The sequence below is a fragment of the Capricornis sumatraensis genome, chromosome 10 (genome assembly GCF_032405125.1).
Source record: "Capricornis sumatraensis isolate serow.1 chromosome 10, serow.2, whole genome shotgun sequence".
NCBI lineage: Eukaryota > Metazoa > Chordata > Mammalia > Artiodactyla > Bovidae > Capricornis > Capricornis sumatraensis.
Window position 1 is genome coordinate 97475832 of NC_091078.1, and position 15561 is coordinate 97491392.

At 39.3% G+C, this 15561-nt stretch overlaps 1 protein-coding gene across 1 annotated transcript in view; it reads left to right on the forward strand.

Annotated features, from left to right (window-relative positions):
* The first annotated feature begins 261 nt into the window (after positions 1 to 261).
* The window catches only part of SMARCC1 (SWI/SNF related BAF chromatin remodeling complex subunit C1), a 121889-nt gene continuing 106589 nt past the window's right edge, over positions 262 to 15561 (forward strand). Inside the window, exons 1-3 of the mRNA XM_068982944.1 lie at positions 262 to 456; positions 8047 to 8166; positions 15344 to 15429. Of these exons, the coding sequence (XP_068839045.1) occupies positions 262 to 456; positions 8047 to 8166; positions 15344 to 15429 (401 nt within the window). The remainder of the gene's footprint in view (positions 457 to 8046; positions 8167 to 15343; positions 15430 to 15561) is intronic.

Genomic DNA, 15561 nt, shown 5'->3' on the forward strand with positions numbered 1-15561 from the left:
CTGTGCAGGCGGAAGAGGCGGGTGGAGGTGCTCGTCCTAGGCCCGCCCGGCGCGAGTGCTGCGCATGCGTGCGCGCGTGCTCTCGTCGGTTAGGGCGCCGGTCCCGAGAAGAGGCGGGGCCAGGCTTCCGCGCCGGAAGAGGGTTGGCTGGGCGGGGCCGGGAGGCGGCGGTGGCGGCTGAGCGCGCGGGCGCGCGGGTGCGAACGGGGCACGCCGCGAGGGCCGGGGAGGGCCGGGCGGTGGGGACGACGGACGGCGACGATGGCCGCGGCGGCGGGCGGCGGAGGGCTGGGGACGACGACCGGCGCCGCGGGCGCAGGAGGCGCGGCGGCGGCCACGGGCCTGGCCGTTTATCGGCGGAAGGACGGGGGCCCGGCGAGCAAGTTTTGGGAGAGCCCGGAGACGGTGTCCCAGCTGGATTCGGTGCGGGTCTGGCTGGGCAAGCACTACAAGAAGGTGGGTCCGCGCGCCCGTAGGGGCCGAGGAGGCCACGCGACGGGGGCCGGGGGCGGCTGCTGGCCTCGCGGGCCTCGGGCCGCCCCTCCCCCCGCGCGCCACGAGGGACAACAAAGGCAGGCGCCGGGCCCGCCACGCCCCCGCCGCGAACTCTCGGCGCCCGCGGCTCCGCGGGCCCTCGGGGCGCCGCTCCTGGGAGCCCGGGCATCCGGGGCGAAAGCCCCTGCCCGCGCTTGTGAGGGAGCGGGTCGGGCTTCGTGACCCGGAGGGTGTGACTCTTCCTCTTTGTTAGCTGCTTTAGATGTGTGAACAGTGGTTATTAAAACTGTCTGAGCCGAGCTGTAAGAGCCGCGGCAAGTTTTGTTTAAGAGACCAGTCTTCAAAGTCCAGTGAGGTAACCAAGGTTTTCTTAAACCTGTAGTTGATATGCTAAAGAAGGACTGTGGACCGCTGTACTCGGACGTCGGTAACTGCAGGTTAATATAATGGATCACAGTGTTCTTGGGGACTCACTGATATTGAAAAAACGACGGCTTTTACTTCACAGTTCCCTCTGCGTATGTATAGTGGGAATGCAAGAGTTAATGTTGGCTTGTAGCTAATGTGAGGCTTTCCCTGAGAACCCCGTTCGTGTTAGGTCACCCCACTTCATATCACCTTCGTTTTCTTCATACCGTTTTTTTGCGATTATTTTCATTTACCTGCTTGTCTTGCCTTTGGAGTGTTGGACTGAGTCATTGGTACTGAAAGTTGTGACTTAGTCCCATTGTTTATAACAACTTTTTTAGCGTCCCCTTTATATAACTTATTTAGAAATGACTGACTCCCGTAGAAAGTGTAAGGAAGCCGAGTGCCAAAAGAAAAAAAATTGCTCTCTGTGTCCCAGAATTTCCTGAACACCCTTCAGAGTTCTCTACTTCCTCCGTTGTGGACCATTGCCCTGGAGCTGGGACGTTGTTTGGCCTGTTCACTACAGTGTGCCCTGGAACATTTTTGATCCTCATTGCTTGATCCTTAGTAGTTGCTTAGTAAATATTTGTTGAATGAATGAAAAGATAAAGTAGTCTAGAAACCTACTTTAGGTTTCGGGTGTACAGTGCAGTGAAACTTACCAGCCTTTGGAAGTTGTTAGGCATGGGCAGGGGTCTAAAGTTCTTCTGATACTCCACTGTGATACTTTCAGAACTCACCATTTCTTATCTCAAGTTTTGGGCTTCCCTGGTGGCTCAGTAAAGAATGCCCCTGCAGTGTGGTAGATCTGGGTTCCATCCCTGAATTGGGAAGATCCCCTGGAGGAGGGCATGGCAACCCCACTCCAGTATTCTTGCCTGGAGAATCCACATGGACAGAGGAGCCTGGCGGGCTACAGTCCATGGGGTCACAAAGAGTCTGATACGACTGAGTGACTAGGCACACAACACACACAGATCAGTTTTTAGAAAGTGAGAGGTGACATATATTCTTACTTACAGTATATTTTTTGGTGTTTTGACTTTATTCCCCTAGGAATTTTGGAGTCTCATTTGAAATTGTAGATTTTCCTCATTTATATGTTAAGTAGACAGTATTGTTTTTCCTTGTACATTGGTAAATTGCTCACTTTTTTTTGTGTAAACAGTAGAGCTTATGGTAGTAGCTAAGGGAATTGAATATGTTTATATTATGAAATTATTGTTTATCACGTGCTTTTCAGGCAATATTTTGGGTCTTAATATACCTTAATGTTTTTTAGTTACTTTTTTGGCTGCACTGGGTGTTGGTGCGCTCAGACTTTCTGTCATTTCAAAGAGCTGGGGCTACTCTTCGTATGGGTTTCTCATTGCAGTGGCTTCTTTTGTTGCGGAGTACAGGCTCTAGGGTGCTCAGGGCTTCAGTAGTTGCTGCATATGGGCTTCAGAGCACAGGCTCAGTTGTTGTGGCATAGGGGCCTGGTTGCCCCACAGCATGTGGGCTCTTCCCGAACTAGGGATCGAACTGATGTCCCAGTGTTGCAAGGCGGTTTCTTAACCACTAGACCACCAGGGAAGGCCCAGGCTGGATTTTTTACCCCAGTTTTGTCAAGATATAATTGACATATATTATTGTATTGCTTTATCAGTGTAGCTTTAACAGAGAGATACTCAGGAGGAATATTCCTTTGGATAGCAAGGAAGGGAATAGGAAAAAAGGAAGTACAGTGATAGTTTTTTCTACCTTTGCAGACTGCATCTCTTTTGGGCCAGGTTTCAGAGGGCAGCTTTAGGGTTGGATAGTCTTTCAGAGCTGGGTTTGGGTGGATGAGGAAGTGGCTGTGAGCCTGATTGCAAGAGAGGGGTGAAGCCAGTAGGCTAATGCTGGCTCCGTGTCCCTGAGGCCTTGAAGACAGAGTTAAAGTTATGTTTGACCTCTGAATGTTTCATAAAACTGAAATGTATTTCTTAGGCCTGTTCAGATTCAGAATTGCACATCCTTGGACTTGATAGTCAGAATCCTATCAGCCTCTTAGAGTGGTGTTGATTTGGTAAAAATATTTACAACATTCTTTGCTTCTGCGATACACACTATATCTCTCCTTGGTGTACACATAACTTTTGTGTTGCATTTAATACTGTATTTTCAAATTAATAAATCTCAGCAAATAAATCAACGTGACATTGATAGTAGCACTTTTATTGATGAGTTTATGCATGCACTATGAGGACAACTTGAGCATCCACTTTATCCAGGCATTTAAAACATTACTCGCTTAAATCCTCACAGTGGTCCTGTATGATAGATATTATTTGCTTCATTTTTCCCATGAGAGAAATCGAGACTTCAGGTTTAAGTAATTTCTCTAAGAATTACAGTTGAAATGAAGTCGCTCAGTCACACGACTCTTTGCGACCCCATGGACTGTAGCCTACTAGGCTCCTCTGTCCATGGGATTTTCCAGGCAGTAGTCCTGGGGTGGATTGACATTTCCTTCTCCGGAGATCTTCCCAACCCACGGATCGAACCCTGGTCTCCCGCATTGTAGACAGACGCTTTACCGTCTGAGCCATAGTGTCAAAACTGTTAGGAGTTACAAATTCGGGATTCAGAGAAGGTCCACCTGGCTCCAGCTCCAACCTCCCACCCCCACCCCCGACACCTTTTATTTTCTTTTTCCTATTTGTAATTCCTCTCCTTAAGAAACAATGTTGTGGTAAAGATAGACACTGGCACCTGCCTGTAAAAGCCAGGTGATTTCAAATTAAAAGAGAGTTCCCTTGTATTGTTTTTGTCTTCTGAATGTCCATAGAAGGTGCTCAGTTAATCTTCGTTCCATGAATGAACAGATTAACTAGAAACCTCTAGAAACCTATTTATTTAGGTTTTGTTGATACATTTGCATTACGGAAAGGAAAGTGAATACTTCTTGACTAGGATGAGCTTCTACTTGCCAAAGGAGTCTAGAGGAGGTGACCAGTTTAGGGACGCAGAAACTGCCCAAGGTTGCATTTTCAGTCCACTGCAGCAGTACAGAAGCTGGTTATCTACCTAAGGTGCCTGCTTTGTATTATTGGGTGTGTATCGTTTATCCTTAACACTGAAAGATATTTTTCTATCCATAGTTCAGAGTGGTTTTCAGATGATCAAACCTTGAGAAGGTCAGTGTATCTGTAAGCCATTAAGTTCCCAGGTAGGTTTCTTCCCAAAGTTTGGCTTACTCCTGAAATTAAAGATTTCAGGATGATTTAAATAAAGATGCTTTAGATTTAACGATGATCACTAAAACAGACTAGATTGCCCAAGGAAGGTGTTTCCATGCCCTTTACATATAATATTTAACAGGTTAAGACAGTTATTTTTTTCATATGGGACATCTGCTGCAATAGAATTGTTTAGGGAGAAGTTAAACTTTTAATATGTTATTAATGTCATGGAATATAAAGCAGATTTATTGATACAGCTTTCTAAGCATATTTTCCTAATTTTCTTAATCAAAACTTTGAGACTGAAAGATTTTTTGTTGTTGTCTTAAGTAAAACATGCTGTTGAACTTTTTTTTTTTTTGGATTAAAAATAAAATTTTTATGATTGAAGTTGTCTCTATAATCATTAAATTCTCCCCCTGTAAAACACCTTTAATAAACACCTTTAATCAAGGTGATGAAACACCTTTAATTAGGATTTATTATCTTGAAAACTATTAGGATCTTTTTATGTTTAAATGAGATTTTTGGGAGGAGTTGAACTGTCAGTATGGGATAGTAGAATGAGCATTACATTGGGTTGGTAAACGTGAGTTTAGTACTCTTGGCCACTGATTGATGTCATTGAGCAGATCACTTGATTTCTACATTTTACTTGTTCATTTTTAACTCCTGTAACCTGTTTTGAATCAAATGAGATAGTCCTTGAAGATGGGATTATATAAATTTGAGATACTAGTGATACCTTTGCCATATATCTCCTGATCCCTCTGATTGATTAAATAGAATGTTACTCTTCGAAATTTTTAAAAGTTGATTTAAAAATCTTATAATAGTTATACCCTGCCTTTTGAGAGGGTATGAGTATAGTTTACATAATATGTAAATGTCAAATTTATGAGTTAAAAATGTTATCTCTTACATGTATTTTCATGTTTGATAATTTTTGTGAGTGATTTGAGAAAGTATCTAAACAGTTAAAAAATATTTTATAGTTTTAAAATTGGATTTTAATATATCTAAGGTAATCATTTTGCTTGAGCCTTGAACCTGCTATCTTTATTCTGAAACTGTAGGGTTGTCCACGTGAAATCTTTCTCATTTCGAATGACAGTATGTTAAATGAAATAGCTGTAGATAGTGGTGAAGTTTAGAATACATACAAAGCTATGTATATAGGTCATTAACAATTCATTTTTGCCTAAAGGGTTTGGTTTTAGCTGAACAACCTTCCTCCAAATGGTGCCTTTTTCAATTTTAGGATTTGACACTGTTAAGTTGTCTGCAGGTATTAATTTTTCATGTTGCCTTACCATGTGCTAAAAACCTGCAGTACATTATGAGATCCCTTGGAGAAGCTTGTACTTATTAAAGATTGTAAAGTTACCTTGTGAGTATGTACAACATACTTTGCCAGTTCTGTGGGTTACACTTGAAGAGTTTATTCTTTATTATAGATAATACTGCATTCAGTATTACTGTTGAAATTGAGTATTCCTTATTAAAGATTTATTGTGTTGAACAATAGTCCTCAGAAAATTAAACTTGATGGTTTTTGTGTGAATTGGTATTATAGGAAAGGGGAATTGTAAGTAGTTTTTAACATTTAAAAATTGCTTACCTCGTTTTTTAACTTTTAGATTATAATAAATGTGTTCTTTAACTGAGATGCATGACATATGACAATATTTGAAGTGGATTTTTTTTGAAAGCTCAGTGGTTCTTAAAGTGTAGTGCATGGGAACTTGTTACGAACGCAGACTCTTGGACCTGACTGGGAGTGGGGCTAAAACTTAAGAACCACTATTTTACACTAACAGATCTGACATCTTATGTGCTTAATTGTATGAAAGGTATTTCTAGTTTTTGGCTTATGTCTGACACACGTTTCACTTCATAGCCTTATGGAAATGTGTTTTTACAGAACACCTTTGATATAAAAGGAAGCTATTTGTAAGGATAAAAAGGTGTAGTTTAGAACAAGGATAGGCAGACTTTTTCTATGACAAGGCCAGAGTAAATAGCAAGGCTTTGCAGCCCATGCAGTCTCAGTGGCAACTGCTCGACTGCTGTTGGAGGAAAGCAGCCATAGTCAAAGTGCAAATGAGTGAGTGTGCTGTGTTTTGATAAGACTGTTTATGGACACTGACATTTGAATTTCATATAATAATCGTGTGTCATGAAATATTATTCTTAGAACTTTTCCCCCAAGCATTTAAAAATGTTGGGCCATTCTTAGCTTGTGGGCCACACGGAAACAGGCAGTGGGCTGGATTTTACCAACCTTTGGTCTAGAGAGTTTCGTGTAAAACAAAGCATTCCAACAAAACACCAGCCTTCGGCAAAATTTAACTTATGCTGGCTGTTCCACATAGAGAGGAAAGCTAGTGTACTTGAACAAATAAAGAAGTGAGAGGATACTAAGCTTTAAGAATTGCCTGCCCTCTTGTTAATATATTATGCTCTTTCTTTGATTGGCAGCAGCACATATTGAGAACTAGTCAACTTAAGGCTTTGTAACTAACAGTAGATGATATAGCTGATATTTTGCTGTACAGATATCAGACATTATTTATTGCAATAGAAACATTAATTTTGAAATGTGAGGTGGTACTGGGAAAGAGGCTTTTCCAGAAAGAGAAATAGTGTTTTGGTTTTTTTTCATGGAAGTATAGATATTTCTACCTGCTCAGAATTGGCGGTTAAAAAAAAAAAATGATGGCCTTTCAAAGTGATATTGAATGCTTAATACAAAATTAAACTTATACATTTAATTGAACTCACTAATTTATGCTTTTCCTGTCATGTACTCTATCTTTCCTTGCTGTGATGTTCATTTGCTGTCTACCATGGATTTGCCCTTTGTGACATTACATACATCAGCATGGATAACTTTTCATGTATATTTATTTAAAAAGATTTTAAAATTTTGACCAAAAACTTGTAAAGCTTACCATCGTAACCATTTTTAAGTGCCCGTACATATGTATTTTTTTTTTTTTTTTAGTGCATGAAAACAACCATTTTAATGTGCTCAAAACTCAATTGCATAAAACAACCATTTTATTATGCTTAATAGTTCCCGTGTGTCTGGAATTTGGATGGGCATGTTCAGGATGACTATCTCTGCTCAGTGGTGTTTGGGCCCTTGACGGGGGAGGTTTGGTGATTGAGGGTGACTTGACAGCCGGGGACCAGAATCACCTGGAATCTTCTTTACTCATGTGTCTGGTGGTTATATGTCAGTCTTCTGGGACATCAGCTGGGGCTTTTCCATGTGACCTCTCTGGGTGGCCTGGGCCGCCTCAGTGTGGTGGTGTCAGGGTGGTTGGACACCTTTGTTGCTGTTCAGGGCTATAAAGGTGGGTGTCCCAAAGGAACTGCTTGGAAGCAAAGCTGTCTGATCTTTTTTGATTTATCCTCGGAAGTCACACAGCATCGCTTCTCTTGCATGCTAATTGGTTTTCAGTGAGTCCCTAAGGATGGTCTGATTCAATAGAAGAGGGCATAGATCCCCACTTCTAGATGAGAGGAACATCAAAGAGTTTGTGGATTAGTTTGAAAAACTTTTAACATAGTCGGTTCTCTGGCCACATAGGAAATTCAGTGGCCAATAGCTCTCATTCCCTTATAGTATCAGGCTTGAGTTTGAGGTTCAGGATCTCACCATCCAGGTGGGGATGAGATAATTTCGGTTTGGTTTCTTGGACATAGTATTTCTCATCCTTAAGATCTGTTCCCTAAAAAAAAAGATCTGTTCCCTAAAAGGATGTGTTATTTATCCAGCCCACTGCCCCCAATATTTGTTTATAGAAGTGTCTCAGACACTTAAAAATCTGCCACTGGGCCAGTGCTTAGGTACTAGGAAGTAAACTAATAACACTGTCTTCTGCACAGTTGTCCCAGTTTTTGAGTCTCTGTCTTTATCTTGCAGTATGTTCACACGGATGCTCCTACGAATAAAACTCTGGCTGGGCTGGTGGTACAGCTTCTTCAGTTCCAGGAAGATGCCTTTGGGAAGCATGTCACCAACCCGGCCTTCACCAAGCTCCCGGTAAGTACATCAGCTTTTCAGACTGAGACAGCTTCTGTTTCTGTACTCTTGAGTGGAGCCTGCAGCTCTTTATTTTGCTAGTGCTATTGTATAGAATACGGAAAAAGGAATCTCTACAGAATTTTTGCTGTAGAATTTTACTGCTTTTGAACTATAGGAAGCATCTCTTTCAGGAGTCATTTAACATTGGCATTAGACATCACAATAGTTACTACCTAGACTTATCTGTTAACATTTTACTATGTTGTAATTTCTATATTGTCTTTACTAAGGCTTTCCCTTTTTTTTCTCCTGATTCAGTTCTTGTGGCTAGAATGCTGTTTTGTGGAATTTCTTTTATTTTGTCCACGAGATTCTTCTGAGCTTATGTGAGAATATGATTCTGTTCCCCTTGAAGTTGGTATTTTGACTAGAGCTTGGACTTGGTGTAGAAATTGGTCATGTTTTATTTCTTTTTTAAATTTGTAGGCTTTGTTCTTTCTTAAACATTTGATTTTATACAGAAAAATCTGATACTACCTGTTGATTTCTCCCTTTTTCATACTGATCTTTAAAATTCATAAATATTTCTAGTTCTCATAAATCATAGTCTGAAAACTCAGTTATGTTTCTTTACCTCTGGGAACATTCGGTTTATTAGTCTTCTCTGCTTGTCTGTATTTCTTTATATTTCTGAACTCTTGATTGTACAAATACTAGATTTCTGGGAACTACCTGTCATATTTTCCTGTAATTTTTGTCTTCCAATTCTCTGGTTTGGGTTTTTGTAGTTTCCAGTCTGCTATTTGTTGCCTCTACTGAATTTGTTATTAGTAGACTTTTTTTTAAATCTAAAAAGCTTCCAGTTTGTGTGTTCTTGTTTCATCATTAACCTTTTTGTTTTGATAACTCACTGATCTCTCAGATACAAATGAGACTAAAAAATATTATTTTACTGACCTTGGAATGAATCTGTCCGCTTTGCTTATGGTATTTTTGCCACCCAGATATTTATTTTCATTAAGTCAAATAAATGGATGTGGTTTTATGAATCATGTTAGGATTCTTTCTCCACTCATAGGTGATAAAGGGTTTCAGCGATGCATTCTTGTATGATTTGTATGCTGTGGGGTTTTTCATGTAACTCCCTATCCATCTAGAATTTATCTTGGTATTCATTGTGAGCAATGAATCTAGTTTTATCTTCTTCCATATGATCATCTGGTTAACACAACAACAGTTATTCAAGGGTACTGCCTACCCCCACTGATTTTTGAGTTCAGCAAATATTAAGCATTTGAGTATGTGCCAAGTTCTGAGAATTCACGCAGTAATGCAGCGTATTGTTTGTCCTCAAGGGGCTTACACACTCTTTCTTCGAGTTGTATAAATAGAGCCTTTGGTCTCAGGAAATGTTTTCCCAGGGAAAGGACATGTGAACTGAGTCCTGAAAGTAGCTGCAAGATGAGATTTTCAAGCAATGAGAGCAATGTGTAAAACCCTAAAGGCCTGAGAAAATTTTGGCACTTTAATGTGGTTTCAGATAGTTCAGCAGGGTTAGAACAGTAGGCAGAGAGATGGGCCAGAATCAGTCACAAAAGGGTAGAAGTGTGGCTTTTATCTTGAAAGTGGTTGGGAACCAGAGCAAGGGGGAGAGTAGAGGTAGCTTAATCAATTTTGGGTTTTATAATAATCCTGCAGGCTTTGATATGAAGAATGATTTGGAAGCCTTGAGATTGAAGGCTTTAAAATCTCTTTCTCCATGAAGAAGCTGCTCTCATAATCCAAGTGAGCTATAGTCAGAATAGAAAGTTGAAATAATGAGAGGGGGTAGAACTTTGTGGGCGTTTTTGTTTGTTTTGGTCGGAGGATGGGTTGTGCGGGTAAAATAAGAAAGAATTGCCTGGGATGACTGCACTGAGCAGATTCCTTTAGCACTAAGGTGAAAGTGAGAGTGCAGAAGCAGGTTTCTGGAGAACAGTACTCAGTTTAGTCTGTTTGAAGTTGGCTCTCCTGTAGGGCATCTCTGATTCTGAAATCCTGTAGGTAGTTGGAAATGAGATCTGGAGTTTTAGAGAAAAGGTTGAATTAGAGGAAGACATTTGAGAGTTACAGGGTGCTGGTTGAATTCACATTTGTAGGGCAAGAGCATTCCTTCTGTTTTAATTATTTTTTAGTTACTCTTTACCTACTTTTTTACATGTAATTTAAGTTAGTATATTAGCATTATAGTAAATACATGTATATAATTTATAAATACATGTTTAGATGTTGGAGGTACTTAATGGGAGCTATTCAGCTGAATAATGAGCATATTTTCTGTACTATGGCAGATTGAGGGTTTGGGGGTAACTTCTATAAGCTTAAAATTAATTGAAAGTAAACATTTGCAAGAATAGTGCAAAGAACTTTCATTTTCCTTCATTTAGAATCCTCAGTTTTTAGCATTTGGCCACATTTGCTCTCTCACTCTGTTTTTCTCTACATGTTTGTACATATTCTGAATCATCTGAAAATTCCATGTTCCTTTACCTCCAAATACCTGAGTGTTTATTTCCTGTTCTTTTACATTATCAACTAGATTAGAATGATCAAATCAGGAACTGGTTGAAGTTTTTATCATTTAAAACACTATAATATGTATAGTTTATATTTTATCAGGTATAGAATCATTTAGAATAAAATTTACATGTAGCACTATATGAAGTATTTTATGTAAGGTGATTTGCATTATATTGGTATTCCTAACTAGGGTTATATGAATGTCTTAAAAAGTAGTGTTTACAGGATGGTTTATTTGGGGAATATTAAACTCTTGGGAACTAATCCATTATAGTTCTTCTGAATTTTAAAGATTTTAAAGAGAATATTTTTAGGCATAAGCTGTACTTAGAAATAATTCATGGTTTAGTGCTAGAGGAACCAGATTTACTTCTTTTTCTTTCCAAATAGTGTTTAGCTTGTTCCCAAATGAAAGGGATTGATACAATAAAGTGTAATGGTGTAAAACGAAACTGAAGGAGAGAGACAGTAAAGCAGTGTTTCAGTGAAACACGTAAGCTATTTACCTTAAAAAGCTTTTTTCCTGAATGAGTAGTACTGGTGTAAGAGCTCACTATTTGGGCTGTTTTTTGTTTTTTTTTAATCAAACTAGACTTGTTAGTTACTAGCTCCCTAAGTCATATTAAGGGCTTCCCTGGTGGCTCACATGGTAAAGAATCTGTCAGCAATGCGGGAGGCCTGGGGTCAGTCCCTGGGGTGGGAAGATCCCCTGGAGGAGAAAATGGCAACCCACTCCAGTAGTCTTGCTTGGGAAATCCACAGGATAGAGGAGAGCCTGGTGGGTCCTAGTCCATGGAGTTTCAAAGAGTTGGACGGGACTGAGTGACTTTCTGGAGAAGGCAATGGCAGCCCACTCCAGTACTCTTGCCTGGAAAATCCCATGGGCGGAGGAGCCTGGTGGGCTGCAGTCCATGGGGTCGCTAAGAGTCAGACACGACTGAGTGACTTCACTTTCACTTTTCACTTTCATGCATTGGAGAAGGAAATGGCAACCCACTCCAGTACTCTTGCCTGGAGAATCCCAGGGCCGGGGGAGCCTGGTGGGCTGCTGTCTATGGGGTCGCACAGAGTTGGACACGACTGCAGTGACTTAGCAGTAGCAGAGTGACTTTCATGTCACTTCACTAAGTCATATTGGATGTTAAACAGCTGGCTCAACATAGGATATGTTCTATCTAATGCTGAGAAATTAGAAAGATTTAGGGGGAAAAAGGTGCTTTGTAAGGCTAAAAATATATTGCACAGATAAACATGGTATGAATTGAAACAGAAGTGTTTTTTTACCTCCACAAGTAAAATTTCTTGTTATTCCATAATTCCTTCAAGGCTTTTAGTACATATGCATACATAACACAAACATAATTGTAACACGAAAAGCTAGTTGATTTTGTATTCTGCTTTTTTATTTATGTGTGTTTTTTAAATTGTATTGAAGTATAGTCGATGTACAGTGTTGTGTTAGTCTCAGGTTTAAAGCATAATGATTCAGTTATACGTATATCCATTCTTTTTTGGATTCATTTCCCATATAGGTTATTATAGACTATTGAGTAGAGTTCCCTGTGCTATAGTAAGCCCTCTTTGGTTATCTGTTTTTAAGTTCATTTATATCATTTAAAAAATTTAGATTTGACAAGTTAGTGATATCATATTTGTTTTTCTGTGTCTGACTTGTTTTACTTGGTATGCTAATTTCTAAGTCTGTCCATGTTGCTTCAAATAGCATGATTTTATTCCTTTTATAGCTGAGTAAACTCCTACTGTATATGTACCACATCTTTATCCATCCCTCTGGTGATTGACATTTAGGTTGCTTCCGCGTCCTGGCTATTGTTCAGTAGTGCGGCAGTGAACATTGGGGTGATGTATCTTTTCAAATTATGGTTTTCTTTGAATATATGCCCAGGAGTGGGATTGCTCAATCATATGGTAGTTTTAGTTTAAGAAACCTCCTTACTATTCTCAATAGTGGCTACCCCAGTTTACATTTCCATCAACAGTATAGGAGGATTCCTTTCTCTCCACACCCTCTCCAGTATTTATTATTTGTAACCTTTTTGAGGACGGCCGTTCTGACCAGCTTGCGGTGATACCTCATTGTAGTTTTGATTTGTTGTTGTTCAGTGACCAAGTTGTGTCCAATACTTTGTGACCTCATGGACTGCAGCACACCAGGCTTCTCTGTCTTCACTATATCCCAGAGTTTGCTCAAACTCATGTCCATTGAGTCAGTGATGTAATTCAACCGTCTCATCCTCTGTCAACCCCTTCTCCTGTGCTCAATCTTTCCCAGCATCCGGGTCTTTTCTAGTGAACCAGCTCTTCGCATCAGGAGGCCAAAGTATTGGAGCTTCAGCTTCAGCATCATTCCTTGATTTGATTTGCATTTCTTTTAATAATTTGCGATCTTCATTTTCCTGTCACCCATCTGTGTGTCTTCTTTGGAGAAATGTCTATTTAGATCTTCTGCCCATTTTTTTCTTTTATCGGATTGTTGGTTTGTTTTTTAAACAGCTGTGTAAGCTGTTGGTCTATTTTGGAAATTAACCCCTTGTTTGAGTTGCATCATTTGTAAATATTTTCTCCCATTCTGTTGGTTGTTTTTTCATTTTGTTTATGGTTTTCTTTGCTGTGCAAAAACTTTTAAGTTTAATTAGGTCCCATTTGTTAATTTTTTTCCCGTTTGTTTGTCTTTGTTCCCATTACTCTAGGAGATGGATCCAAAAAAATATGCTGTGATTTATGTCAAAGAGCATTCTGCCTATGTTTTCCTCTAGGAGTTTTATAATAACTGGTGTTACATTTAAGTCTTTAATGCATTCTCAGTTTATTTTTGTATATGATGTTAGAGAATGTTCTAATTTTATTCTTTTACATGTAGCTGTCCAGTTTTCCCAGCACCACTTATTAAAGAGACCATCTTTTCTCCATTGTATATGCTTTCCTCCTTTCTCACAGATTAATTGACCATAAGTGCGTAGGTTTGTCTTTTGGGCTTTCTGTCCTTTTCTGTTTTCTGTGTCTGTTTTGGGGCCAGTACTATACTGTTAAATTGACTGTGGCTTCATAGTCTTCATAGTATAATCTGAAGTCAGGGAGTGCGATCCCTCCAGCTCTGTTCTTCTTTCTCAAGATTATTTTGGCTGTTAAAGGTCTTTTGTTTTTCCATACAAGTAAAAAATTTTTTTCTTCGAGTTCTGTGAAAAACATCATTGGTCATTGATAGGGATTTCACTGAAGCTCGATTACCTTGGGTAGTGATGTCATTTTGACAATACTGAGAACATGGTATATCTTTTCATCCACTGGGGTCATCTTTAGTTTCTTCTGTTAGCATCTTACAGTTTTCAGAGTACAAGTTTTTTGCCTCTTTAGGTAGGTTTATTCCTGGGTATTTTACTCTTTTGTTATGATGGTAAGTTGGGTTGTTTCCTTAATTTCTCTTTCTGATCTTTTGTTGTTAATGTATAGAAATGCAACAGATTTCTGTATATTAATTTTGTATTCTGCACTTTTGCCAAATTCATTGATGAGCTCTAGTAGTTTTCTGGTAGTGTCTAGGATTTTCTAAGTATAGTATCATGTCATCTGAAGATAGTTTTATTTCTTCCTTTCCAATTTGGATTCCTTTTATTTCTTTTCCTTCTCTGACTGCTGTGTCTAGGACTTCCAAGACTATGTTGAAGAAGAGTGGTATCAGTGGGTATCCTTGTCTTGTTCCTGATCTTTAAAGGAATGCTTTCAGTTTTTTACCATTGAGTATGATGTTAGCTGTGGGTTTGTCATATATGGCCTTTATTATGTTGAGATATGTTCCCTTTGTGCCCACTTTCTGGAGATTGTGTGTGTGGTTTTTTTTAATCATAAATGGATGTTGGATTTTATCAAAAGCTTTTTCTGCATCTGTTGGGATGATAATATGATTTCTTCAGTTTGTTATTGTGTATCATGTTGATTCATTTATGGATACTGGAAAACCCTTGTATATTTCTGAGATAAATCCCACTGGATCATGGTGTATGATCTTCTTAATGTACTGTTGGATTCGGTTTGCTTGTCTTTTGTTGAGGATTTTTGCATCTATGTTCATCAGTGAAGTTGGCTTGATATTTCTTATTATACATTTTAAAATTTGAATTTTATTTAGTTTTTTAAATTGAAATTGTAATTTACCAGTGGAGTTAGTAGTATATCATTAATTTGTCCATTAATGTTTTCTGCTGAAAAAATTTGATGTGTCTTTTGTAGGTCTTCTTTTTCATAGACTGTTCACTTAAACATTTTTTTGTGCCTCAGTTTGTTCCAAAAAAGTAAGGAACTTATTGAATTAGGAGTTGTTTATAATTTTGAGTTTACATAAAGCTTAGACTTCCCAGGTGGCTCAGTGGTAAAGAATCCACCTGTTAATGCAGGTTCAATCCCTGGGTTGGGAAGATCCCTTTTAGGAGGAAATAGCAATCCACTCCAGTATACTTGCCTTGGAAATCCCATGAACAGAGGAGAGTGCTACTGCCCATGGGGTTGCAAGGAGTCAGACACAAATGAGCTTGCACTTACTTACAAAGCTTAGAGTTCAGACAGGAGTAATTGTCAGAAGTTTTTATTTATCTCATGTGTAACTTGTATCATCTTTTAGGCAAAATGTTTCATGGATTTCAAAGCTGGAGGCACCTTGTGTCACATTCTTGGGGCTGCTTACAAATACAAAAATGAACAAGGATGGTAAGTTTTTTTCATTTATTTGCACGTTTTGCTGTGATGTGTGTAAGGGAAGAGTCTCAAAGTGAAATGACTTCCTAAGTCATTATGAAACTTGCTTATTTAGTGTATCAATACAATGAAATATTTTTATCT